At 39.0% G+C, this 24,148-nt stretch overlaps 4 protein-coding genes across 8 annotated transcripts in view; all 4 read right to left on the bottom strand.

The window, feature by feature from the left end:
- The window catches only part of LOC135645970 (histone-lysine N-methyltransferase, H3 lysine-9 specific SUVH4-like), a 39,095-nt gene extending 37,824 nt beyond the window's left edge, over positions 1–1,271 (bottom strand). For 2 of the 3 annotated variants that reach the window (XM_065164962.1, XM_065164963.1), the window contains exons 1-2: positions 961–1,271; positions 493–891 (exon numbers count right to left, since the gene is read on the bottom strand). In XM_065164962.1, coding sequence (XP_065021034.1) covers positions 493–891 — 399 coding nt within the window. In that variant the 5' untranslated portion in view covers positions 961–1,271. The remainder of the gene's footprint in view (positions 1–492; positions 892–960) is intronic. The other variant, XM_065164961.1, reaches the window with a different exon arrangement.
- A 1,530-nt stretch (positions 1,272–2,801) lies between these two features.
- LOC135644900 (uncharacterized) lies at positions 2,802–5,254 on the bottom strand. Its single transcript, XM_065162863.1, has 6 exons — positions 5,067–5,254; positions 3,949–4,207; positions 3,799–3,835; positions 3,463–3,568; positions 3,195–3,305; positions 2,802–3,083 (listed from the first exon to the last, which is right to left on the bottom strand). The coding sequence occupies exons 1-6, from the start codon at positions 5,190–5,192 to the stop codon at positions 2,961–2,963; spliced, it is 762 nt and encodes a 253-aa protein (XP_065018935.1). The 5' UTR covers positions 5,193–5,254; the 3' UTR covers positions 2,802–2,960.
- Positions 5,255–8,365: 3,111 nt separating this feature from the next.
- LOC135581680 (retinoblastoma-related protein-like) lies at positions 8,366–18,053 on the bottom strand. 3 transcript variants are annotated; one of them, XR_010498477.1, is made up of 20 exons: positions 17,649–17,901; positions 17,447–17,551; positions 17,224–17,357; positions 17,044–17,140; positions 16,913–16,959; positions 15,192–15,390; positions 14,844–14,910; positions 14,553–14,732; positions 14,277–14,467; positions 13,322–14,195; positions 12,337–12,487; positions 12,184–12,256; positions 11,897–12,073; positions 11,702–11,821; positions 11,484–11,628; positions 11,284–11,396; positions 9,247–9,362; positions 9,008–9,164; positions 8,696–8,770; positions 8,366–8,499 (listed from the first exon to the last, which is right to left on the bottom strand). XR_010498477.1 is itself a non-coding variant. In XM_065161983.1 (19 exons), the coding sequence occupies exons 1-18, from the start codon at positions 17,751–17,753 to the stop codon at positions 9,017–9,019; spliced, it is 3,042 nt and encodes a 1,013-aa protein (XP_065018055.1). In that variant the 5' UTR covers positions 17,754–18,053; the 3' UTR covers positions 8,626–8,770; positions 9,008–9,016. The 3 variants fall into 3 exon arrangements, 2 of the variants coding, with proteins under 2 accessions (XP_065018055.1, XP_065018054.1); XM_065161983.1 differs by lacking the exon at positions 8,366–8,499 and having other exon boundaries at positions 8,626–8,770; positions 17,649–18,053; XM_065161982.1 differs by lacking the exons at positions 8,366–8,499; positions 8,696–8,770 and having other exon boundaries at positions 8,959–9,164; positions 17,649–18,053.
- A 4,649-nt stretch (positions 18,054–22,702) lies between these two features.
- Positions 22,703–23,675, bottom strand: LOC103994413 (uncharacterized). Its single transcript, XM_009414732.3, has one exon. It carries the CDS (start codon positions 23,554–23,556, stop codon positions 22,840–22,842), a length of 717 nt encoding a protein of 238 aa, XP_009413007.2. The 5' UTR covers positions 23,557–23,675; the 3' UTR covers positions 22,703–22,839.
- Between the last annotated feature and the right edge of the window lie 473 nt (positions 23,676–24,148).

Below are 24,148 nucleotides of genomic sequence, written 5' to 3'. Positions count from 1 at the left end.
TGTAACACTGACACCAATTAGGTCAGCATACTTCCAGCTAGAATGCATGTCTCTTTAACCTTACCTTTCATTTAGATTTAGTGAAGACATCCAATTTAAGTTCAATATCCCAAAGAATGAATGCATTGTTCATGTAATTCAAAACTACTCAATCAACAAAATGAAAAAAACCTCAAAAAACATACCAAGAAACACCCATCACTGTTCAGCCAAAAATGTTCTGATTTTCTTTTTCTTAGTACGTGAGCATTTTAGTAATAACATTTTTCAATACCAAAACATCTCCCAGAAAAGCCACAAGAAAAGGCTGAAAACAGGACGGTGTTGCCCAAGGCAGAAACTAACCATTATCGCCTTTCTGGTTCTCCATACATTCTTTTATACATACCACAATTCTTTAGCAGTAAATTATGATATTAATTTCAAATTTACACTTTTATTAGCAAACATTATTTTATCATCACACTGTACTTGGTTCAGGAGAAGGCGAACCTGAACGAAGTGAAGATAGTGACTGTTAAAGGCCCTCAGAGTTTCCTTGACCTGGACATAACCACTCTTAACCTCTCCGTTTTGCTGGTCATGGCAGCCAACTTCACCATCAGCACTAAACTCACCAGGAACACCATTACCATCACTTGTAGAAGCTTGCATCAGGCCGAGGTCCATTCTGGCCCTCTTCTTTACGATTTCCTTCTTCGGAGCCGTATCCGGGCGCGGGCGCTTCGTACCAAAGTAAGGGCGCTGCTTGCCCTCGTACCTAGCGCTACACCTCCTTGACGCCTTGACCGCGGGAGAGACCTCCGGAGGTGCAGCTTCTCCAGTGGCCGGGGCCACCGTCGGCGCCACCGACAGAGCCACCGGGACGCACTCCCCCGCGTCGCCGACCATCTAAACACCAGCAATTCAAGATCCATTACAAGGTAAAAAATGAAAATAAACGTAAAAGTGAACTCTCACCTCGTAACGACAAATCGAGCTAGGGTTTCAGTATGAATCAAAAGAAAATCCAACGTCTGAATCGATGGAGCGAACTATACGGTGAATCGAACGGAAGAGGGGAATTGGATCGAGAGGGATAATTGGAGAAGAGGAAGAATTCGATTAATTTGGATTGGAGCAATAGAGCAAGAGGGGAGGGGGAAATAGCTAGAAAGGGGTTGAGCCTCGGGAGACAGTCGGGTTTGTGTGTGTTTGTCTACGTCACACACCATCCGTGCCAAAGGTGGCAGTGGGGCAAACTATACCGGGAGAGCGGGAACCGGAAATGGAAAGCCGGGAACTGGGCTTTATTTATTGACTGTCTTTCCAAAGTATATATATATATATATATATATATATATATATATATATATATATATATATATGTATATATATATATATATGTATATATATATATATATATGTATATATATATATGTATATATATATATATATGCATGTATAAATATATATATATATATATATATATATATATATATATATATTTATTTATTTATATATATATACATATATATATATATATACACACTTATATCCCTTCTTACTTGGAGAGTAAGGGTAATATTTAGGGATATTGATAATCTCGATTAACAAATAAATTTTTTTATTTCAAAAAAAATCATATAAGATGTCTGGTCACTGTTTTTTTTAATATTTTTAAGAGTAAAAAATCATGATAATAAAATAAATTTAAAATAGTAAATGATGAAAAAATAATAGAAGATAAAAATAATTATTCAAGAAGCTTTATTGAAGATAAGAAGCTTTAACTTAAATACATTAATATGTCCCTCTCCTATTTATATAAATTATGAGGAAATATTTCTCTCGATAGAGGATTTTCCTTAATAGAGAGATTGCTCCTATCAAAGATACAGATCTTGGATCGATGAAGTCTCTTAGGAATTTGGCTGCAGCGGCATTGGTCGCTGGCCAAAGGCAATAACGAAGTTTCGCTTTTCTCACTGCTCTGATACCATGATGGAAAATATTAGAAGATAAAAATAATTATCGAAGAAGCTTTAGCTTAAATACATTAATATACCCCGCTCCTATTTATAACGAAGGATTTCTGAAGATTTTCCTCAAAGTGATTTTCTCGTATAGTTGGAAAAATCTTATTTCTATTAGTAAAAACAAAACATAGATATATACTATCTATGTCACCCATATAATCGAAATGGAGATTCACTGCCAGTCTCATTGTCGAAAATGTTGTTTTCTACTCTGGTTTTGCACTGAATGCTTTGATAAACTAAAGCTAAGAAATTATTCGTGTTCGGTTTATGACTTTTTTTTTTTATTTAGGTCATAGCGTTCGAGATTCGATCAGCCTTCCAAGTCGTTGAATTTGTGAGGCGTATCGTTCGGATCAAACTATTCAAGATTTGGTCCCCGATATTATCTTGTTACTGATCTGAACAGGTTTTGGTAAATGCGAGTCTGTAACATGTTAATGTATCGAAGTAGGTAAGTAATCGTCTTGATGTTCTTCGTCGCTTCATGTTTTCCATAGTGAATTGCTCTTCGCTATTATTTAAAGTTGACCGAATCTTGTCTGTTGTTTTAAGATGGGGGGCCTTAAGCCCAGTAAAAGTTGCATTTTGTATGTCTAAAAGGAGTGATGCGATACATGTTTAAGTTGGTCGACGGTGCCTAATGACGATTTGCGTGCGTTCTTAAAGAAGCTTATTCGCTTGCCTCTAGGGGCAAGCTAAGTGTTTTCTTGGCAAATCCATGAGAGGGTCAACTGGTTAGATTCGTTGGAAAAGCCATGATCCCCAAATCCAAAATAAAAGTGATGCAAATTAGATGGACGACGCGTTCTTGACATTAATCTGAAGTTTGTTTGGAAAAGAAATTGACATCTCGGGTTATTTTGCTGAAACCGAAGCAGTTTGCAGTGCGTTGTAGACTTGGAATCATCACGAGAGCTCGAGTTGACGACTCCCAACGACCTACATCGTTGACTTCTCGATGGGAATCAGAGGCAGTTCTCCGCCGTACGTCTGTGGAATCTGGCTCTCCTCGATGTCCTTCATCAGAGTAGCTTTCAGGTTCTTGTTCTCCACGAACACAATCTGCAGTTCATCATCACACAAACTTTAAGAGCATGCATACTACGTTCAAGCAATGGCGTCGTTATACAAGTATCCAACACGATGCTCGAATGGACAATGGAATTAGATCACCTTTTTCCTGGTGTTGTTGTCGATGAATGGGTATATGATCTTCCACGCCTTCATGAAAAGATACGGTACGTGGACCATATAAGCCTTGCCTAGCCTCTCTGGATAGTAGTTCTGCGGATGGCAACTCGAAAACATAACCATATTGCTTGATTTATACGAAGAGATGAGGATCATATACATAATTTTCAGGAAATCTTTCATATGAAATGTCAGTGCAGATATGGATTTCGATGCGAGGAGGAGTAATTGCAGCAATCGTGAGACCGACCTGCATAATATCAAGAGCTGCGATGTATCCCCTGATGTCGCAATTGGAGTAACCCCATCCTTGCAGATCCACGATGCCGACGAACTTCTCTTGACCACCGGGCATACTGCAAACAATTATGGCCATCGTCAGATGGATCAAATTCGGCAATCATCGAGCATGAAAACACTCTGTTTTTAGTAGGCAAGAACGTGTATGATGTTGCAGGGCTTTCGGTCAGATGTCGAGCTCTCTCCAGAAAGCCTATGCGAGTCGAAAACTTCTCCGATTCGAACTCACATCAGTCTTTTATCTGCAGACACAGCGCGATAGTACTGTATGACATGGGAAAATTACCTGGCGCACAGTTTGTCAAGGACGTAAACCACGAAACCTGAGAGATTTCAAGCAAACCGAAGCATGCGTGAGATACTCGTCTCATCGATCGTGAAAGCATAGTCTTTCTGATATCTTGTAAGTTTGTTCCATAATCGAATTACTACTTACGTTTGAATTCGTCCATCTCTCGCGTGGAGTAGAAATGTTTTGCACCGAAGACGACCCCTATCGGGCGGCCTGCCTTGTCACGCCCTTGCATGAAAACCTTCGTCTGAGCGAGCTCATTCTGGATATCTGTCTCTGAGACGAAACCATTCGGCACAGCGGTCTTCTTCCACTTGAGATACTTCAAGAACATGGCAGAGGCCTTCTCGATGTCCAGATCGCGTGCGCGCAAGAACCTTCTGAGCGTCAGGTTGTCTACCTCCTGCGCGTAGCAACCAAGCAAGTAAATACAATTTCCATCCGAATAGATGTTCGAACACAAAATGATGCACTGAAGTTTTGATGTAGGTTTAGTCTTCGGCAACGAAGACAGAGTCGGTCACAGTGCGAGCTGCAAGATGACTATGAATTTATGACACGTTGAGCCACCGGAGTTGAAGACTTTTGAGCAAGAACAACACGCTCTAAAGACGTATATTTTCAAGTGCATTAAAGTTGGTAGCCGAGTGGGACCTCGACTCGATTCACATCCGCACACCACACGATGCGACGGACATGTCTATCTGATTTCTAACACTCAACCAACACAATTATGTTGATAGTCGCACCTTTAGGTGGAACCAACTACCAAAGCAATGGCAAGTAGAGATTCCTAACATAATGCCAAAAAGCTCCGCACGGAAAGCGTTTGCAATAAGTGCCTCTACATATGAAAGATTTCGGATCTAATACGTTGTAAACCCCTGAAAAACGCAAGCCATTCACCATAATTAATGCTGATAACTACTGTTATCATTTTCATTTACGGTCGGGTGAGGAGGATATTGGCTTAATTTGCAATTTTGTCAAAGTTGAATGCTTTGTGCTTTCAGAATCGTCTTCTTCTTCTTCCTCCTCCTCTGGTCCGCAGTCTTAATTTCCTCGACTCGTATAGTTCCTTCCTACCATCTTTACTACGGTCTCTCGTCATCTATCTAGTCTTTCACCGACAAAGGTGTTCTGAAACCAGTAGTAAGTAGCTGGCAGAATCGGTGGTGGTGATGAGAACCGGAAACCGGTGATGCATGAAAGGAAGCCACCACCATGATCAACGAGACAAGGAGACAGAGAAAGTATGATACCTTGGCATCTGGATCTCGACGCTCGACGAAGGCCCTCATCAGCGCCGTCTTTGTCTTCTCCTTCTCACTGTTAATGACGTTGTCGTCGCCACCACAGACTGGAGTCTTAATCTGCTCAGCCTCCATTCTTTTTTTGGGCTTCTTTCTCTCGAAACGTCTAGTGGTGTTCGGATGCTGAGATTTCGATAGTGTATACACACACATATATATATATAGATAGCAAAGCATGAGGTGCATGCGGTGTGGCAGCAACATGGAAAGAGCAAGCGGTTAAAGATGACGTGATGCATAATTGGAGAAGCCACGTGTTAAAGATGACGTGCTGCCCAACTAGATTGGCCAAAGAAGCCTTTAATGCAATCTTCTTTCTTGACCGACTGAAGCAGCCTTCAATGCTCCCTCTCTCCCTGTAATGTATATATTTTGAACTCTTCTTTATTTGGGTGATTTACCCGTAAAATTTGTATGTTTTAATCATTACTCGTTTATGGTCAGACTTATTTAAGTTTCGTTGAAAAAGACATTCATATAAAACCTATCTAACTGACTCCTCTAACTGACTCCTATTAAAGATATATGACTCCTATTAAAGATGTGAAGAGATCGGGATAGGATTAATTTGAAGATTGCTTCTTATAAAAATATTGGGAGTTGATCAAAAGTACGAGTTTTTTTGACGAGAAGTCATATTAAGAGTTAGGATTTAGAAGCTCTATAAATAGTTATATATTCATTATCTTTTGACGAGAAATAGATAAATTTTTTAATAATATTTGAGTAGCAACATGGAGGAAGGAACTCTTATAGGGTTCTAAGGAGGTCGATCCTTTAAAAATATCAATCTCAAGCTTAGAATTCGTAAAGATTCTAACATTCACTTATCCCAGTAGATATTAGATATTTAATATAATAAAAATATTTTTCAAATTTTCACCTCTTTGTTGTCCATTATCGTTGGCTTCACGTATAGTTTTTCTCCCTCCTCTTAACACCTTCAACGATAATCTTAACTATTTTTTCAAATACCTCTTAAACCCTCGAGAAAAATACAAGAGATATCTTCTCATTCATATATTATCTCCTATTAAATCGTAAAGATATTTATAAAATAATAAAACATTAATTTTTTAAGAATTTTTTTTCGAATCATTTTAATATTTAAAAATCCTTGTGGACTCAAGAATTTTAAAAATAGTTGTCAATCCCTCTCTAATCTTATTGGTGTCGGCAGGTCAGTCATTGATTAGGTTTGTTCTTCCCGAGTACTCCGAATCCACCAAGAAAGTCCAAACGTGGGCAAAAGCCGATGGACAACTATACCTGTACGAGTTGACAAGCGATGGGTGTAGTAATCTCACCATGCATGAGTGAGTGATCATCGCTGGTGTAGGGGACAGAAACGCTCAAAAAATCATTTTGAATCGCATTTGGTTAGATGGGAATTGAATTCGATTAGACTATATATAATAATAATCCATAAACCTAAAAAAACTATTTCTTATTTTTGTGATTGATTTTTATTATATTATTATATTGCAGTTTACATACTGTGATAAGAATCATTATTATATATAATCTTAATTTTTTTTTTCATATATGATTTTAGATCGTGGAAACATCATCATCATCGTCATCGACAATTTCAATTTCATCATAAATATGACTCCTATTTCTAAGGGTAATTTAGTTTCAATTCCTGGCCCAAATAGCAGGATGGAGTCATCGTCAACGCTGATGCACCCTTCTTTCGGCATTAATGTTTCTTGTGACGGCAATATCGAGAGAGACAAATTAGAGAGGTCAAGTCACGATGCTTAAAAGGGGGCTGTGGCTGTGGGGTGGGCATCATATACAAATCCGATTTGATGGACTCCCTAACCACTATAAAGTGGTTCAACGTTCTATACCACGATTTTGATTTGCAATGTGGAACGGGTGGGAAGATGGCAACTGTCTTTATGGTACGATTCCGTGGCTCTACCTTAGCCGATGATTCTCCTTGAAATTTGTGGTCATCGGAACTCCACTTGGATCATGCATGCACTTGATTGATTTAATACGGCATCGTTAATGCGATGATATGATATGATACGATTTATTTTTTTTCCTGTTTTCGTGACAAAGTGCCTACCATTAATTAGATAAGTTCACAACTCATAATATGATGCTTGAATTGAAAACCTGTTGGGATATCTACGTGATTTATTTGGAAATCGTCTGTCTAGCAAATTTCTCCATTACTACTATCTTTATTTATTTTTCTGTAGATGGATGTCACGTCAGACATGATTTGGAACCGAAATCGACTTGACATTAATCACGGCTCAGAAATGCCGTCTAAAGATTGATGATCTCATCAGAGATCGCTACTAACATGTTCTCTTTTGTTTGATCCGATTGGGATCAATGAGATACATACATACATACATGATAAAATTCCCTACAGAGATTATATAACTAACTTTGAATCGTAGTTTAATTTTTATTGAAAAGGACAAAAATTCAGAGACTAAATTAATAAATGGTTGCAGGTTTCTTTCTTCAGTACTTTAAGAATTGCAGATATTTGTATCCAACAATGTAGATAACTCTCATAGTTTTTTACGTGATCGAGATAAATATAAGACACTCACTACATGACTCGTTTAAGAATTGTAGGAGACGATGTGGAAAGAATCAATCATCAGTGGCGTTATTAAAGACCTAAACAGTTTATCACAAGATTTTTGGATGATAGTCGGTTGAATTATTATTTTTTTTTTTAATATTCGTGCCTATTCAGCCCACTTAAACTAGATTTGTGTGCCACGTAACTACATAATAAATTAGGTTCGGATCCGAGATCGTGTGAAATTGCAAGGTACCTCAGCAGCTACCATCTTTATGACCCTAACAACCACAGCCATCGCCAATGCTGGTCGACCTGCCAGGAAGAAGCCATCGCAAAAATAATCTGTCCCCATTCATCGAATCAAGAAGCTAATCATTAACCCATGTACTAAGATTTAGTTGACGGAGGAGCTTTTCCCACCAAAGAGCTGCTCGCTCGTATCAGCATTTTGAATTGACTCGGGTCTTATGTAACCGATTTATTATAGGTCCTTTCTGAACAATGTGAAGCCCACCGTGACTTGTTTTTCCTATTTCAACCTCAATCACGACTAGGGTTAGTCATTTATAAATGCAAACAATTGTTATCTAACATCATGTAACAGCAACGATAAGAATATAATAATGAAATGCATAGCTTAGTGTATAGATGTAGCGGCTCGATTGGCCAAGCTATCATCTCAGTACAATCTCACTGTCAATCCAACGACTGATACAGGAACAACTGTACATCTAGTGGTTGGCAATTACTATTAAATGGGTTCATGCATCCTTCGAACAAGACTGGGTACTCGGGATTTCTATAGCAAATCCAGGTTCAAATCTGACACAAAACAAAATCACATAACCAATCTAAATAAATATTCAATGCTGCAGTAATCATGTACTAGAAAAAGATAAGATGATGCGATGAGATGATTTCAACTAAGAAGGAGATGAGGACACACGATGATAAAATAGCTTTTAACTATGAAATACAACAAAACAGTAATGTCTGCACTGCTAGGGATAAAACTGACCTAATATGTTCTAGTTTGTAGAGCCCACAGATGAAGCAATTCCGAGCTTTTCAAAATCAACAGGATTCATTTACCCTGATCATATGAACACCACTCAGCAGCAGGCATAGACTTATTAAGGAGGATGAGAGTGCCACAAAGATTCAAAAACAAAACATTCAGCAAATGGGGGCTTCAGGGGCACCGCATTGTTTTATTCTACAGCATTCTACTGCTCGCATCAGACCCCCAGGAAATCTCATGTAGGGATAAGGCATATGAAGTAAGAACATCAGAAAATGGCAGGTTAGAATAAATTAGTTAGTAAATTACATTAAGCAATTAGGGCTCAGGTTGCTCAGCTTTTGCAACACTTGTTGTGGTAGGAGCAGCAGTGCTTGAAGAGGCAGAATTGCCATCCTGGAGAGTACCAGCTACGACAAAATCACTCACCACATCAAAATTAAGCCTGCCACTGACCTTCCTTCCACTGCAGAAATTTATAAAGCACACCATAGGAGTTACAATATTGCTGAAAATGCAACACAAGCATTTAAAACAAGTTTAGATACCCATTTAGACGGTTATTGATGGCTGACAGATCTTTTGAGGGGCTCTGATAAGCATGAGTGCTTTCGCCAACACATGCATAGTAACTCTTGGAGCTTGGTGAAAGCAAAGTATCCATCTGGAAATATTGAATATGGCTTTAGCATAAATAAGTGAGAAGCATATATATATATATATATATATATATATATATCAACCTAGTTGTCAAAAGCACATGAAAGCTATCCTCATTTCCAAGACTTCTTTTGATGGGAGTGACATTAAAAAAAGAGCCTATGCAACAGAAGAAACATAAAAAACAAGACAGAAGGGTGAAAGATTGATGGCAGCGTGTAGCTCTGTTCAGATTTGACTAGTATCTTCAATCTGCAATAACCATCCTTCAGGCATACAAGCAAACTTCTTTAGGATTGATTCAAGTTTACACAATTAGTACTGTCTGCACAGGTGTTAGTACATGAAACCTGATTTGCAACTTCTTCATGAGAATGATGTACAGTGACGGATATACTAGGGTTTTCTTTCCCTCATAAATGAGTTGCAAGTTCACCCCTGCTTAACCTTCAGGACTTCAGCAAGATGACGTCTTATAACTTGGAAAAAGCCTCGAGACATTTTTCAGAGACAACTGGAAAGCGATGCAAGTCCACGCAAAGGTCATATGGAAATTCTGGCTCTAGAATCTGGACCCTGGCGATGGAATCTAACTATTGTTTTAATAGAGGTAGGGGGTCTTTCAACTCGCTCTATCACAAAGGTGGAATAAAAGACATTTTATTTTAGAATTGCTATGCAGTTAGCAACAAAGATCAGTAGCATTAAGACAGCACACATCAGGAAATGAAGAATCGTGAACTATTTCCAGTTGTTCAACTCTATCCAGGGCAATAATTTTTTTTTCCCAAAAAGTTAGTTCTTTCCTTTAACCTTCCTCTTATTTCACATAAAATTGCTCATTTCAGCTAGTGTTGGATACGAACTCTTCTAGTGATTTCAACAAAGAAAATATGCTCGCCAAGTGATTTCATACTTATTTGCAGCCACTTAATAAACTACGGATGGTTGCTCTCTGATGAAACTTGTTCATATCTTAGCAGGAATAGGATTAGCTCAAAGGATTGACATGTTCATCATGCAACAAGCTTCTTCAAATGTAGACTATTTTCTTTTCGGTTTTGAATCTGTATAAGATAAATGCTACAGATGATGATTGTTAATATCATAAATTCATAAAAAAAACATTAGTCACCAGATTGGCATGAAAGACAGTTGACATAGCAATTTACTTCCATTTTGGTAGAGCTTATTTTATGGTTACTATAAGGCTACATGCCCCTGCAATGTTAAGACAGTATCTGGAAGTGTGGCTATTAAAAAGGGCAGGCAATTGGCCTTTTAGGGTCAAATAAGATTAAACTGAGAGACTGCATAGTGTCGGTTACTATAAGGCTACATGCCCCTGCCTCTGCAAGGTTAGGACAGTATCTGGAAGTGGCTACTAAAAAGGGCAGGCAATTGGCCTTCTAGAGTCACATAAGATTAAACTGAAACTACATAGTGTCGGATATAGATCTCATTGGCTATATATTTCCTTTTATTTTCATCATAAGGTTCCTATAGTAGGAAAAATAAGGAAACATATTTAATCTAACTAAAAAGAGAATGTGTTGCTGCCAAGTGGATGCAATCAATGTCTTTTTTAAGCTGCATCTCTTCTTTTTCTCTGCTTAAATAGACTTTATTTCTCTCTAATGTCTCTGTGGAGACATCCTAGTGGAATGAATGAGTAAAAACTTTATTAAAAAGTACACTGTTTCTCTGTTTCTGTTCTTCCAAATCCTTTTGCTCCAATTGAAGCTAAAAGAACTTGATTGCTAATTTCAATCAATATGTTCAATTCAAAAAATATCAAGATAAATTTCTAGAAATCATGTCTAGCCTCTGAAGCAACAAGGTTTCTCACTAAAAAGTGAACTAACATGACTACTCTTCAGTGGATAACAATGAAACTGACATGATGATTGAACAAAACTACATACCTTTGTCGATCGCAGAGGAGAAACATAAACATTATGAACAGCAGAAACTTTCTTTGGAGACATGTCTGGAAGATTTGGAAATGGCGGTATCCTAGGTGATCCTGGAATTTGGCCTGTTTCATCGGGAAAAGATATTAATTCAAAAACCACATGCAATATTATATGCAACATAGTATTAGAATAAAAAAACATTAACCTACAGTCAGAACTAATCTTGTCTTCAGGAGATCGGTTACTTCTATTATTCACACCACCAGGTCCTAATTCCACCAATAAGGGCTTAACTGAGGGAATGAATACCTCGTTGTAAAAGGTAATGATATCAACATGCTCCTCTCCTGTTTTCTGTTTGCATATAATGTCAGCATGAGAGAATACAAGGCTTCAGTTTAAAGAGAAGAAAATTCAAAATTATTACTCCATTTCGGCTTGTCGATGGCCAGTGAACAAAAACACTGCGAAAAACTTGAGGTTTACATTGAGGTTGCTTTCTGTAGTTATAAATGATCTCCTTAAACGTTAGGCTGAGTTGAGAAATCTGTGGATGAAAACATAACCATGAAGTGACTGTCACAAGCAATAAATGAGGAACTTCTAAGCATAAAAAATATACCTTAGCAACCCCATAAAAGCTACAAAGGATTAATTGATCGATATGTCGATTGAAAAAAAGAGCAGTTCTATGAGTGAGAATCTGTTGAATGAGACAATACACACGCTCCAATATTTGCTGAGATAGCTGAAGCCTTTCGCTCAAGCTTTTGATTCTGATAGCTGCCAGTTTCACAATCTATAAAGAACACAGGAAAATAACATAATTAGAAAAACAGATGAGTCACCTCAGTGGTCTGAGCATCAATTCATATATCTATCACTATTTACACAAGACTCAAGCTTTACCTTATTAAAGAAAATGTTGGTTCCTGTTTCAGCACAAGTTTCCCCTCCTCCAGTGGGACTGGGCCTGGTTGGACTGTGGATAGATTTCAGATCCAAATCTCATCAGGATTTTGATAATAATGAAATTTTCAAATTAAAAAAAAAGGCATCAACCTGGCAAAAGCAGACTGAAGAGGAGGTAATTTAGATTTAGGACTGTTAAATGCACGATCCTTAACTGGTGATGCTAGGAAATTGCGCTCCACTAACACATTTCGATAGTCATTGCATGCTTTCTTAGGAGATATGGTATCTCCATTTTGATCTGTAAAAAATTAGTCAGGCAACAGCAATTCAGTTCAGTACTCAGCAATAATGGAATCGCCATTGATGAGATATAATTGAGTAAAGGGAAAAAGTGTTTCCAAGGAATTGGTGGAACATTTAAACAAGATGCTCATCCAGTGGCTATGGATTTGAGATATGCACAAGAGAAGAGAATCTTGACAATAGTTAGGCAATGCAAAGAAAAGGAAAAAAACTTAAATATTGGAACAGAAGTGGTTTACAGAGGCCTAAATCACAAAAATATGGTGATCATGAAAATGTAATGCATAATTTTCCGAAAAGAAGATATTAACTAAATGGAGATGATAAAGATTCTTAGTTTCAAGTCCTTAATAGAAATATAGTGTAATCTTGCTTATATCAGGAAATTATAAGTGAATTCAATGTGTTTAATGTCACATTGACATTCAGAAATTGACATACAGCTTTGCTTAAGTTAAATAAAAGAAGTCTCATGTGTTGATAGCAATATATAAAGCATAAATGTAAAGCAAAAAATCTGATATATTCAATGGTCATCGACTAAACTTTGCGATGTCAAAAGGAATTATGCAACAGAAATGCAAATTACAAAAGTAAGAATAGATAAAGGGTTTAGCATTGTGATCTAATGATTATATAAAGTATATGCTTGTCCTCCTACGAATGTCACTTTGCTAGTTTTGGATCAACTCTGGTAAACCTGCAGAGTCAAAATACCATTTGGAAACCAACCAGTATAATGAATTTTCCTTCAACAAAGAAAATACTTCAGGGCACTTCAATAGGAAATAATAGAATTTAACCATTAACAAGTGGCTATCTTGTATACCTGGTGAATGTTCCTGCTTTTGAAAAGGCAGAGGCAAGCCTGCAGCAGAAACATTATAGCTCCCAGCAATAGCATCAAGAGAGGGCATTGGTTCTGCTAACAGTCCTAAACGATTTATTTCTGCAGAGAGAGTTGGTCTTGCTACTATCAAGGTATTGTACATTGATGAACCTTTTTCCCATGCCATGCTTTCTAATAGCCTCTCTTCCAATGAATTTAAATGTCTTTTTAACTCACGTGGAAGAGTTTCTTCATGACGAACAAAACTTTCTATGACCTTGCTCAAATCGAAAGCAGTTATGCCAGTTCTCTCCAGAACAGCAGGAAACATCAAAGTAACTGTTTTATGTGTAGTCAAAACCAGTTCAGCTGAACAAGCAAGCATGCAGCGATGAAACCGTTCATTTGATAACAAAGAAGTAAGGTTGATTCCATTCAGTATCTGAGACTCTGCTCTACACATTGCCTCCAAAACCCTGTAGTATAACTTAAGCGCCTCTGACTTTCTCTGCTCAGCCCAAATACTATCCATCCGAGCAGCATTTTGCATACTTACCGAAACACACCGCTCCCCAAAAGAGGTGCATGGAAAAATGGCTCCAAGTATTATGCTGGCCCTTTGAATGACATCACTGGTTACATCTCTGTCACAAGATGAAAGGAATCGGAGAAGCTCTGATGAAGGCCTTGAAGGAAGAGGAGATATAATGCTTCGAAGCCATTTTGCAGTAGTCATTGCAGTGCTAACTGGTGTAGCAGGAGCTATCTTAAAGATCCCAATAAGACCTCCTTTTAATGGTGATCCAGGAGAACATGGTGGAGACATTGGACTTGTGATAGACTTTGCTGGGGAAGTTATCGCATCATACTTCCGCTACATTTACATAACATACATCAATGGAAGGGAAGACCCAAGACCAAGGAATGGACATAATTTTCAAGGTTACATCTTTACCTTTGTTCCACAAATGTTAACAGCACCTCCAGACAAACTTCCACTGCCAAGAAGACTGTCATCATCGTTAACAAACATACGCTCATCTAGTTCACCTTTAAGAATTGCATCATCATAATCTTTCTCCAAGATAACTATACTTGACTGTAATGATTTTTCCTCCATGAGATCTTCAAAATATGTCAGACCATCTATAAAACAAATGATAATGATTAATTTCTTCCGACACAATTATTTAGACGGCATAAAACAGGGAACATAAAGTTGACTTAAAACCTGTGTCAATGTGAGCTAGATTTTCCTTTTTGCCTTCCAAAAGTGAGCATGGATTTTTCTTCAAAATATTCACTATCAAGCTATTTACCATTTCCATCACTCTTCTTAATTCGTCCTCCGATGCATCATATTTGTCACAGAGAGAAGCTAGAAGGTTGACGCCCTTGCCTGATTTTTTAGCTGAAAAAAGTATGGTAACCATATTAACTGTCATGTATTAACAACATGAATATGGGAAATGAAATTTAAAAGACCAGCATCAAAGTTAGAGATGAAATAAAATGTCAGTACCAAAAATTGGGGAATCTTGAACAACGAATTTCCTAAAGCGGACAGGAACATGAAGGATAAGTACAGCCTATAAAAGAATAATGACAATGAGTAACTTGAAAATTAAGTCAAATGGTTCCATTGACAATAACATAACAGATAATTTAAGCTATATGCCTAGTGAGGTAACATTACAGAGACTAATGCACCATCCAGGCAGCTGGACGGTGAGCATCTGACTCCTTTTCCACATGTTGGTGTTTCAGTTCCCTAGAGCATCTTTTATGCAAGGTCTACCGCCTAACATGGATAATATATGCATCTAACTATATAGGGGAAAAGAGAAAAAAAGACACTGCAAAGACTAACCAGTATGGAAACCAATCCATTAGTGCAAGTCACTAGATCCTTGAAGCGACTGAATGCATGGATGCGGAGAGCTAGAAATAACAACCATCCAAATCGATGGCAGTCAGAAACATAATCCTTAGCACAAGACACTGCTGAATCCTGACTGCTTTTTGCATCATTTTGCAAGAACAGTTCCTCGTATGCCCGTTTATAGTACCTGATGAAGCGCATGTTCAGGACCATCATGACAAACTTAGTTATACCCAAAAAAAAAGTAATTACAATCAACAACGACAATTATAGCACAATGTAAAAAAACCACAAATTCAGTTCAAACCCGTTCAACATTTCACAAATGGGTTCTTTAACCATGTCAGGCATTAAATGTTTATGCTTAAATACTTCCATTTGAACTGGTAATTGAGCTTAATTAAGTTAGACATGATAATAATCCAAAACTTTCACAACCATGCAGTTAGACATGAAAAAGAAAGGGCAGGGAGGATATCCTTGGAAGGAAAATCTAATATTAGGGTCAGATTTTAGCAACTTATATAAGGAACATGGAGCTACAAATTGCCATATTAAAAAAAATCCATATTCTGTATTTATTACTGGTTTCTGATAGGTGAATCAGACTTCTTTCGAGTTACAGAAAAAAAGCCAATAAAAATAAATAAGAAAAAACTCAAGTTCCAGATTAAATGCTGAATCCTAAAATGAAACACTGTTGTCAAAGCTTGCATATAGTTTATTTAATTAACATTGGTAAGGTGCAAACTATATGGAGCGTTAAGACTGGACCAAAAAGTCCTAACTTTATCTCAAAACAAAATCTTCATCACTTAATAGTATAGAAACTGATCCTACTGTATACATCTAATATAGTGTCAACAAATGAATATCAACATAACAAGCTGTGTCCTCCCTCTAACAATGAGAAGTTTAGGCTTCCTCAATGTACGATCCATCAGCTGATGTTTTTCATTTGTAGACTCTCAAGTTCTTCATTCCTCGCAAACACAACTATGCATAAATTATTTAATTACCAATCAACAAACTGACAATATATAGGCCTATGAACAATGATAGTTGAGGAAGAACAAAATGGGTCATCATGACTTCAACTTTCATTTATATATCCTTACTTTGTTTTGGCACACAATGAAAAGAGACATGCAATGCTCTGATAGCACTATTGCTCTCAACCAAGCTGGGGATTCATTTGGCAATGAGAGCATAATTTTGGAACTTGTAAAGAGATGCATTTATAATTCCTATGGTTTATAAAAGAATCAGCTTCCTCCTAAGTGTTTTAACAGGATTAGATTGGATTCAACATCTTATGTTGGCAAGTGATGATTTTAGCAAAGTAATAGCCTTAAATTTTTCTGATATATACCGCACAAGCCATTTTTCTGATATATACCGCACAAGCCTATGTAAAACTGTGCAGCCTTGTGCAAACTATACCAACTGATAAAGTAGGGAATACAATTAGATTACAGTGAAACTCTCATTGCATAGATTTGTCATTCTGATCCTAGTGTTGGTCCTTCAGCATGCAAAATTTTCCAATAGTATGACAACATTAATCCATCTGTAGAATGAGTGCAAAAGGAATCCATCTTCCTTGTTGCACAGAAAATGATATTTCAACAGTTCAGTCTCGGAACACTTGACTGGACAACCTAGTAGCAGTAGGTTGTTAAACAAATCAACAAAGTGACAACAAATACCTGCTTAGAAGACTCAAGTGAACAATGTTTGCTTGTAACTCCTTTAGCTAATCAGAGAGAAAAATAGGCAGGAGTCAATAATGAGTTGGTTTGTGGAGTTAATAACTATTGATAACTGATTTTTCCAGTACCTCAAGCTTTTTCTCCCATTCCGAACCATATAAACCACTTAGAATGTAACCAGCCTTGAGACAAAACTGTGGCATTTCTTTAAAGAACTCCACAACACTACAAATACAAAACAGAAATTCAGTCAAACAAACCCAAGAAACGGTGCAACAAGAATGTTGAGGAAGAAAAAGAAAGCTAACTTCAGCTTAAATGCTCTCAATATCTGACAGAGCGAAACACTATTTTCTTCCTTCTCTTGCTTAGATCTCGCCTTGCTCAGCTTTGTGACACAGTACAGAATGAATGCAGACCATAACCTCTCGATCTCCTCAGGCTTGGGAACAAAGAGCAAAAGCATCAATTTTGAAACTCCATCTTGGTCCAAACGAACCCCGGATAAAAGTCTAAAAGAAGATGCATTACCAATCCACTTCCAATTGCCGACATATTTGCCACGAGAACGTGCCTACTTTCCCTGAATAAAACCATTGCCTGCCTCAACGTGCTCTCATCGAGACTCAGCTTGCTCTACTCACAAATAGAAAGCAGGGAAATTACAGATTATAATACAACAGATCAAGGAACAACACATGAAACAAACAAATGTAACACGACTCAACCAAACCTTGCAGAGATCAGCAAACCGAGCTTCCATAGTGCCGTCGTCATCTGCGAGTGAAGCAATCGATGGCTTCATGTCCTCCATCCCCGAAGCAGCAGTAGATCTCATCAATTCAAAACCCTACACTGCGAAACCCTAATCGACCAACCATCTCAACTCTCAAAATCTCGGAACAGAGAGAGGTCCAAAGAAAGGAGGACTTATAGAAACCAAAAGATCTCCGCCAAAATCACTTCCTTCTGAACTCGAGTCTCTCGATCCAGGACGCGGAGCCCACCGGAGATCGCCAGATCCAGCCGGGAATGCGCGGCAACGGCGGTGGATCGAGGCGGAGACGGGGCTAGGGTTTTGGGAAAGGAGACTCACAAAACCCTGCTTTATCTCTCTTCTGATCTCAATCTCTGTCTCGCTCTTCCCCTTTGTTTCCCTCCCATTCTCTCGCCTCCTTTTATAATCGGAGGGATCGCCCTCCGTTTTAGCGCGGGAAAACAGAGATGCATGTGATGTGATTGGGAGCATGCGCGCCATGCCGGACCATGCTATCATGCTTTGGCCAATCATCCTCCGACGCGTGGTCAAGAAACGAATTTCTACTATTATTTTTACCGCCAGAATACCCCCTTCCAAGACGGCGACGACGATGGGCGGGAGGCGTCTTGGACCCACCAATTATGTCAGGGAAGATGTCCATTTCTCTGCCCTCCTTTCACTTACTCGCCTGATCGACCCTTTTGGTTATTGGATCAAGAAAGTGGGGCCGCGCGGAAGACGAGGCGGTGGGCAAGGAGAGGCGGGGCCACACCTGATAAGACACGTGTGTGGCAGGCAAAAAGTGTATTATTTCTATGAATAAATTCGAGCATTTATCGACGGCTCAGATTGGAAGGCCTCTCTTTTTAACCCTGTCATGTAGTGGTAATGCTTTTAAATTATTTTCTTCCCATAAAATTCTCTAATAATTTAATTATCATTTGCATTTAAAGACTCTGACTACCGAATATTTCTAGCATTATTTATCTTTTTTTCTTGATCACAGCTTTTTCTTGTCCCTAAAAATTGATTGATGTATTTTTGCATCAGGTTAGTTTCACTAAAAAGCGAAAAATAAAAAGGGACCCAAATGGAGCCCAAACGATGAAAAGGGGGCCCATCACCTTTTTTTTTCTCTTCAAGAAAATATATATATACTCTATATTCAAGAAAATAAAAATAGAAGCTTTCAATATGAGAAACTATAACAGAGAGAGAGAGAGATGTTCCCAAGTAAAGGTACCTTTACAAGAAAAACCATAGTTTCGTTTTTGCTAAAGGATAATATCCTCATCCAAAAACCCACTACTTGAATTTGTCACTAATTTTTATTTAGATAGAAATGATATTACTGGTCAAATACATTTGTGACAAACTAAAAAAGACATTAATATCATTGCACTGTTTTTCAATTGCATTATATTAAACGATGTAATCATTCTTAAAATAAATAAATAAAAATTCCAATAATGTATAAGCTAAACTATTTTTAAAATAAGTATATGTGATATTTTTTTTATACTCTAATAGAGTTAAGCATTATTTTTGAAGTATTTGGCAAATCTAATAGTGCAAATATTATTTGCACTAAAATTTAAAAAATATTATAATTTAATTGTTTAATTCATAATAATCCTCAATATAAATTGTTAACATAGCTATTTCATACAATGCATTCAAGATATTACATTATTTTTACACAATGTTAAAAAAAAAGTGTAATTGCTCCAAAAAATGAGTTTATTTTTTATTTTTTTGTTTAAACCATTTACAAATGAACTTTAGGTGATATTTGTGAGATCTTAATATAATTTTATATTAACTTTGAGAATTTGACTTTCTCTTTAAATGTTTTATATTAAAATTATGCAATAAAAATATAAAACAAATGGTTTAGTTAATTTTATTTTTTTTTTTTGCTAAATAGTAGTTTATTTACCACAAGGAGTCTTGACTATTTACTTTTTACATATGATGCCATTGTATTACCCTTCATCATTCTATCAAATGATTTTATTTTCATTACATGGTCATATTATTTTACTTGAATCGACCTAATATGGTTCAATAAAATCCTTGATTATCCATCCTATATAGTTTCTCAAATTATCATCATCTTCCACAAAATAGGAGGGTTCCAAATCTATAAAACAACCACCAGTTCTTCCTTCTCTTCTTCTCGAGCCAACCTTCATCCTTGTGCCTTGGTATCATCATCCATTTGGATACATCAAAAGGTTCATATAAATAAACTATCGTGTTAGTAATTTTGTCTGGAAAATTACTTTACATTCATAGAGTCATGTCTATCTACCAGTTAGATGTCGATTAATTGCCATGCCAAAGTGTTGTGTTTGCACTAAGTGCTCCACTTGGATGTTGAGAACGAAGACAAGTTCTTCAACTCGACGTCAACGTGATTCATGTGGGGGTGGCGATTATTTTATCTCCCCACTTTACGATAAACAACATTCAGAGGTTGCACATAACAATCTGTTCTCTCATATAGCTTTTTGATGAGAAAACAACATTCAGAGGTTGCATAGTCTGTTTTCTCATCTACCCTCCATATCAAGCTGGCTTGACTCCAATTCTGACCTAAAACTTGGGATCTATAATCATGGAAGAGAATGAGAAATGAAGTTGCAAACTGTATACAGCTTTCCATCGGAAGCAAACTTGTTCTGAAAAATCTGCACACCTTAAAAGGAGTACAGGAACAACAAAAAGGCAAGAAAGCAAAAGTAGAGAGCTAGGAAACCCCACGACAGGCAAATGATCATCATGTACAGAGGAGTGGTGAGAAGAAGCTCTCTTTTGCTCCCAGGTGTAGGAATTTGCCACCACAAGAATGCAACCCATCACAAAGGACCATGTGTCCTCCATACCTAATTTTAGTTCCTGGTATTGATGTAAGTATTGGTTACTTTCCCTCGTATCTTTTCCTTCAACTTTAGTTTAGCTTTTCTTAGTGGCTACTCCACTGATTCTTGATTATTGCTGCCACAACTCCCTCCTAAAGCTGCTGAAGCACCACTATAAATGATGCATCGAACCCAACATGACAAGGCCCATGGCAAACCAGCAACCAACAAGTTTGATCCAGCTCTCTTGCAACGAATGCTCCTCCGAATGCCAAAGCACATCGTCTCTCCATTTCTCCTGAAGCCGCTACTTCCATCTTCTTTTGCTTCTCGGAGCGCAGCCAGTCCTCCTTCCATCAAGATGAAGAACGGGGCTGCCACTCTCCTTAAGCACATAGCCACCGTGCTCGCAGCGACCGTGAAAAGCAAGTCCATGGCGCTTAAGAACAAAGCTATCGCCACGAGAACCAGACTCACCGTCTTCAGGCTGCTTCGGAGCAAGAAGGTGCTGCTGAGTGCAGTGTCGGAAAACATCCAGTCGCTGCTGGGCCACCGGATCGGTGGAGGTACCGGTGGCCGTGCGATTGCGCTGTTTGATGCAGCAAACGAAGTGGTGTTCTCGAGTCCTCACCGCACTGAGTTGGTGGAGTCTGCCGAAGACGATAATTATGATGACTTGATGCACTCTTTCTTTGATGATCATGACGAGGAGGAGGATGAAGATGATGACTCCAAAGGGAATGGCTCAGAGATCAGCCTCGAGGATGATGTTGACCACGCTGCTGATGTGTTCATCAGGAGGTTCCATCGGCAGATGAGGTTGGAGAAGAAGGAGTCACTCGAGATGTATCGAGAGATGCCGGAGTTTAGCTTTTAGGACGTGAGAGACTGGAATGCAAAGAGCTCTGAGGACCTCAGCAAAAGATCGAGCTCGACTAGATCTGGAAAAGGACGTAGAAATAGTTGCCTATCTATTTTGACCGAGAAAAATTACAGTGTGTAATTTGGCCTTAGTATATTTTGCACAGAGATTAAAGATGTATATACTCTTTTAAGTTCTGGCACGACAATTCGAGTTAAAATATGAAATAGCATATTTTCCCTTAGAAATGAGCTCATGGTAGCCATGACTAATCATCATTAACATAGACTAATTTGAGTTAAAAAGATATATTAAAGCCAAATATATCTCTAATATTTTTTCATAATAATAATAATAATAATAATAATAGTGGAGGGAAATTATAGTAGCAATGCATTGACGGGTGGAAGTCAATCTAATAAATGAGAAATGAACAAAGTGAAGCATCCTCCAATTTGGCTTCTACATAACGTGTTCGAAGGCCTCCCAAGTCAAAAAACACCAAAGAAAAAGAGAGTTCCGTGCCTCCGCGGAGGTCCCTCGATGAATCGACTTGATACGCCGCCGTGCACGTGTTGATAGACTTAATTCTCCCTCGCACGTGCTGTTCGGCCTCTCGATTGCGGCCGTTCCCACGGGCGACATAGACCGCTCTTGTGGTCTTTGCGTCCATGCCAACTAAAGTCCATGGGACATGCGTGTAAATTAAAAGACTCGTCGCACGTGCCGGGAATGAATGAGGGGCGAAGGGATGACGATTTGACCTCTCTTTCGTCCGCTTCTGCGGCGCGCGCGTGCATGCGGTGACAACACAGTCGGACGAGCGCGATGAAGACGGAGAGAGAGAGAGCGAGAGAGAGAGGATGGCAGCCTTCACTGTGCTTCACCAATGACAGCACTTCTTTGCCTTTGTGAACACTCACTTCTCGGCTGACACCAAATCCTTTCCGCCAACCAATGCCTGCAGCCTTCGTACAAACTCACAGTTGTCAGCTGACATCCAAATCCTTTCCACCAGCCCATGCCGGATGCTTTGACGAAGACCCGAGCTCTCCTCGCAAGGACGACAACATCCCCCGGCTTTCCCCGTTCCTTCACAGGAAGAGAAGTTAGAGAGTGAACAAGGGCCTGAATCAAGGACTCTCTCTGCGGCAAGATCTACTCCTAGATCCATGAATTTAACAGTAAACTAATGGACAAAGAGGTTGCTTCATACTATGTGTTCCTCTTTTCATGACCTCCAGACCCAAAGAGAGTATGCAACAGTCGACAAAGGCGTATAAGTCTTCCAGTGTTCATGGTGAACAAATCGATGGCCGTGCTTCTTAAGACCCAACGCGTTTTGATAAGATAATGTTACACCGAAATGTACAAGGCACTATATATATTAATTTGGAGGTGTAATGGATTACAAGGGAAGGAATGCGATGTGATTGTATCAGCCTTTGTTTTCCTTGTTGCGGTTGTTCTTGAGGTGGCCACACTTCTTCCTTCTGCCGATCCTACCAAAAGCGGCACCAGCGCTACTCCTCCTCCTCCTCTCCGACTCCTTGATGGTCTCCAGCTTCGGCTTCCAGGAGCGGCACCTCACCAACTGCTTGTAATCCTTCGCCAACTCCTCCGTGGTGCACACTCGCTGCCCTCTCCTCTCCGCCGCCGCCGCCTCCTCCTCCGCCCTCCTCAGGCGCTCCAGGTACTCGTCGGACACGCGGACCTGGAGCTTGCCGGCAGCCGTCTTGTGGATCTCGATGGGCTGCAGGAGCTTGGCGACGCCACTCCGCTTATGGTCGCCGAAGCAGGCGGCGAGGGAGGCGAAGGAGAGGGCGGAGTGGAAGAAGTGGGAGGGGAGGAGGAAGTAGGTGTGGCCCGGGAGTAGGCGGTCGTCGGGGGAGAGGGAGGCGATGGGCTCGCCGATGACGAAGGAGTCGGAGAGGCAAAGGAGGTGAAAGGGGTGGGCGGCCATGAGCTCCGCCGCCGAGACCCATCGATGATAGAGCCTGATGCGGCCGTCGGGGCTCACGAGGCGAACGGAGGGCTTCGGCGAGTTGGCGGCAGTGTCGTCGTCGTCGTCAAACCAGGAGGAGGAGTGACATGTGGCGCCTGCTACGTGGAAGCACCACGGGATCATTTGGAGACTGAGAGGTTTGAGACCCATCTCCTGCCTTCCTTCACAACTAGCACCCGAAGGAAGAGATTCGGGTCATATAATGAGACGCAAAGACAAGAGAAGACAGAGAGAGAGAGAGAGAGAGAGAGAGAGCAAGGCAATGGGATGAGAACGGATATATGGATCCTATGGAGATGAAACGTGTCAGAGCAGGTCAAAGAGGGGAGGAGGTATATATATATATATATATATATATATATATATATATATATATATATATATATACACACACATATATATATATATATATATATATTAAAGGGTCATTCACATAAAAACCTCTCTTTTTTTTATTTTTCGCTATAAAATCTTTTTTCATTTTATTGCCTAATGTCTTTTCTTTCTAATGATCCAAATTTGTTACTTTTATTTAAATATTTAAATATAAATACCATTCTTAACGTTTGGACCGATGGCAAGAGGAATGGGTAGTACGAGAAAAGGAGTGACTGACAGCAAAACGAAGCCTATCTCGAGCCACAACCACAAGTCTTAGTAACTCCTTAGGTTTCACCGGAACCCAAATGATGTCTGTCCATAGCAAACAACTACAGTAGGGACACGCTTTTGACCTGCTTAC

Source organism: Musa acuminata, chromosome BXJ3-8 (genome assembly GCF_036884655.1).
Source record: "Musa acuminata AAA Group cultivar baxijiao chromosome BXJ3-8, Cavendish_Baxijiao_AAA, whole genome shotgun sequence".
In the NCBI taxonomy this organism is placed as follows: Eukaryota; Viridiplantae; Streptophyta; class Magnoliopsida; order Zingiberales; family Musaceae; genus Musa; species Musa acuminata.
This window is presented reverse-complemented; position numbering and strand designations above follow the sequence as displayed.

Bases quoted from the DNA above. Each gene is read 5' to 3' on its own strand.
- LOC135581680 (XM_065161983.1), bottom strand. From the start codon at position 17,753: ATGAGATCTACTGCTGCTTCGGGGATGGAGGACATGAAGCCATCGATT. The intron at 16,960-17,043 runs GTACTGGAAAAA...CTCTCTGATTAG, and splicing joins AATGGGAGAAAAAGCTTGAG to CTAAAGGAGTTACAAGCAAA. The intron at 11,397-11,483 runs GTAGGTTAATGT...CCGATGAAACAG, and splicing joins AGACAAGATTAGTTCTGACT to GCCAAATTCCAGGATCACCT.
- LOC135644900 (XM_065162863.1), bottom strand. From the start codon at position 5,192: ATGGAGGCTGAGCAGATTAAGACTCCAGTCTGTGGTGGCGACGACAAC. The intron at 4,208-5,066 runs GTATCATACTTT...TGCTACGCGCAG, and splicing joins GTCGAGATCCAGATGCCAAG to GAGGTAGACAACCTGACGCT. The intron at 3,836-3,948 runs GTAAGTAGTAAT...GAAATCTCTCAG, and splicing joins AGAGATGGACGAATTCAAAC to GTTTCGTGGTTTACGTCCTT.
- LOC103994413 (XM_009414732.3), bottom strand. From the start codon at position 23,556: ATGGGTCTCAAACCTCTCAGTCTCCAAATGATCCCGTGGTGCTTCCAC.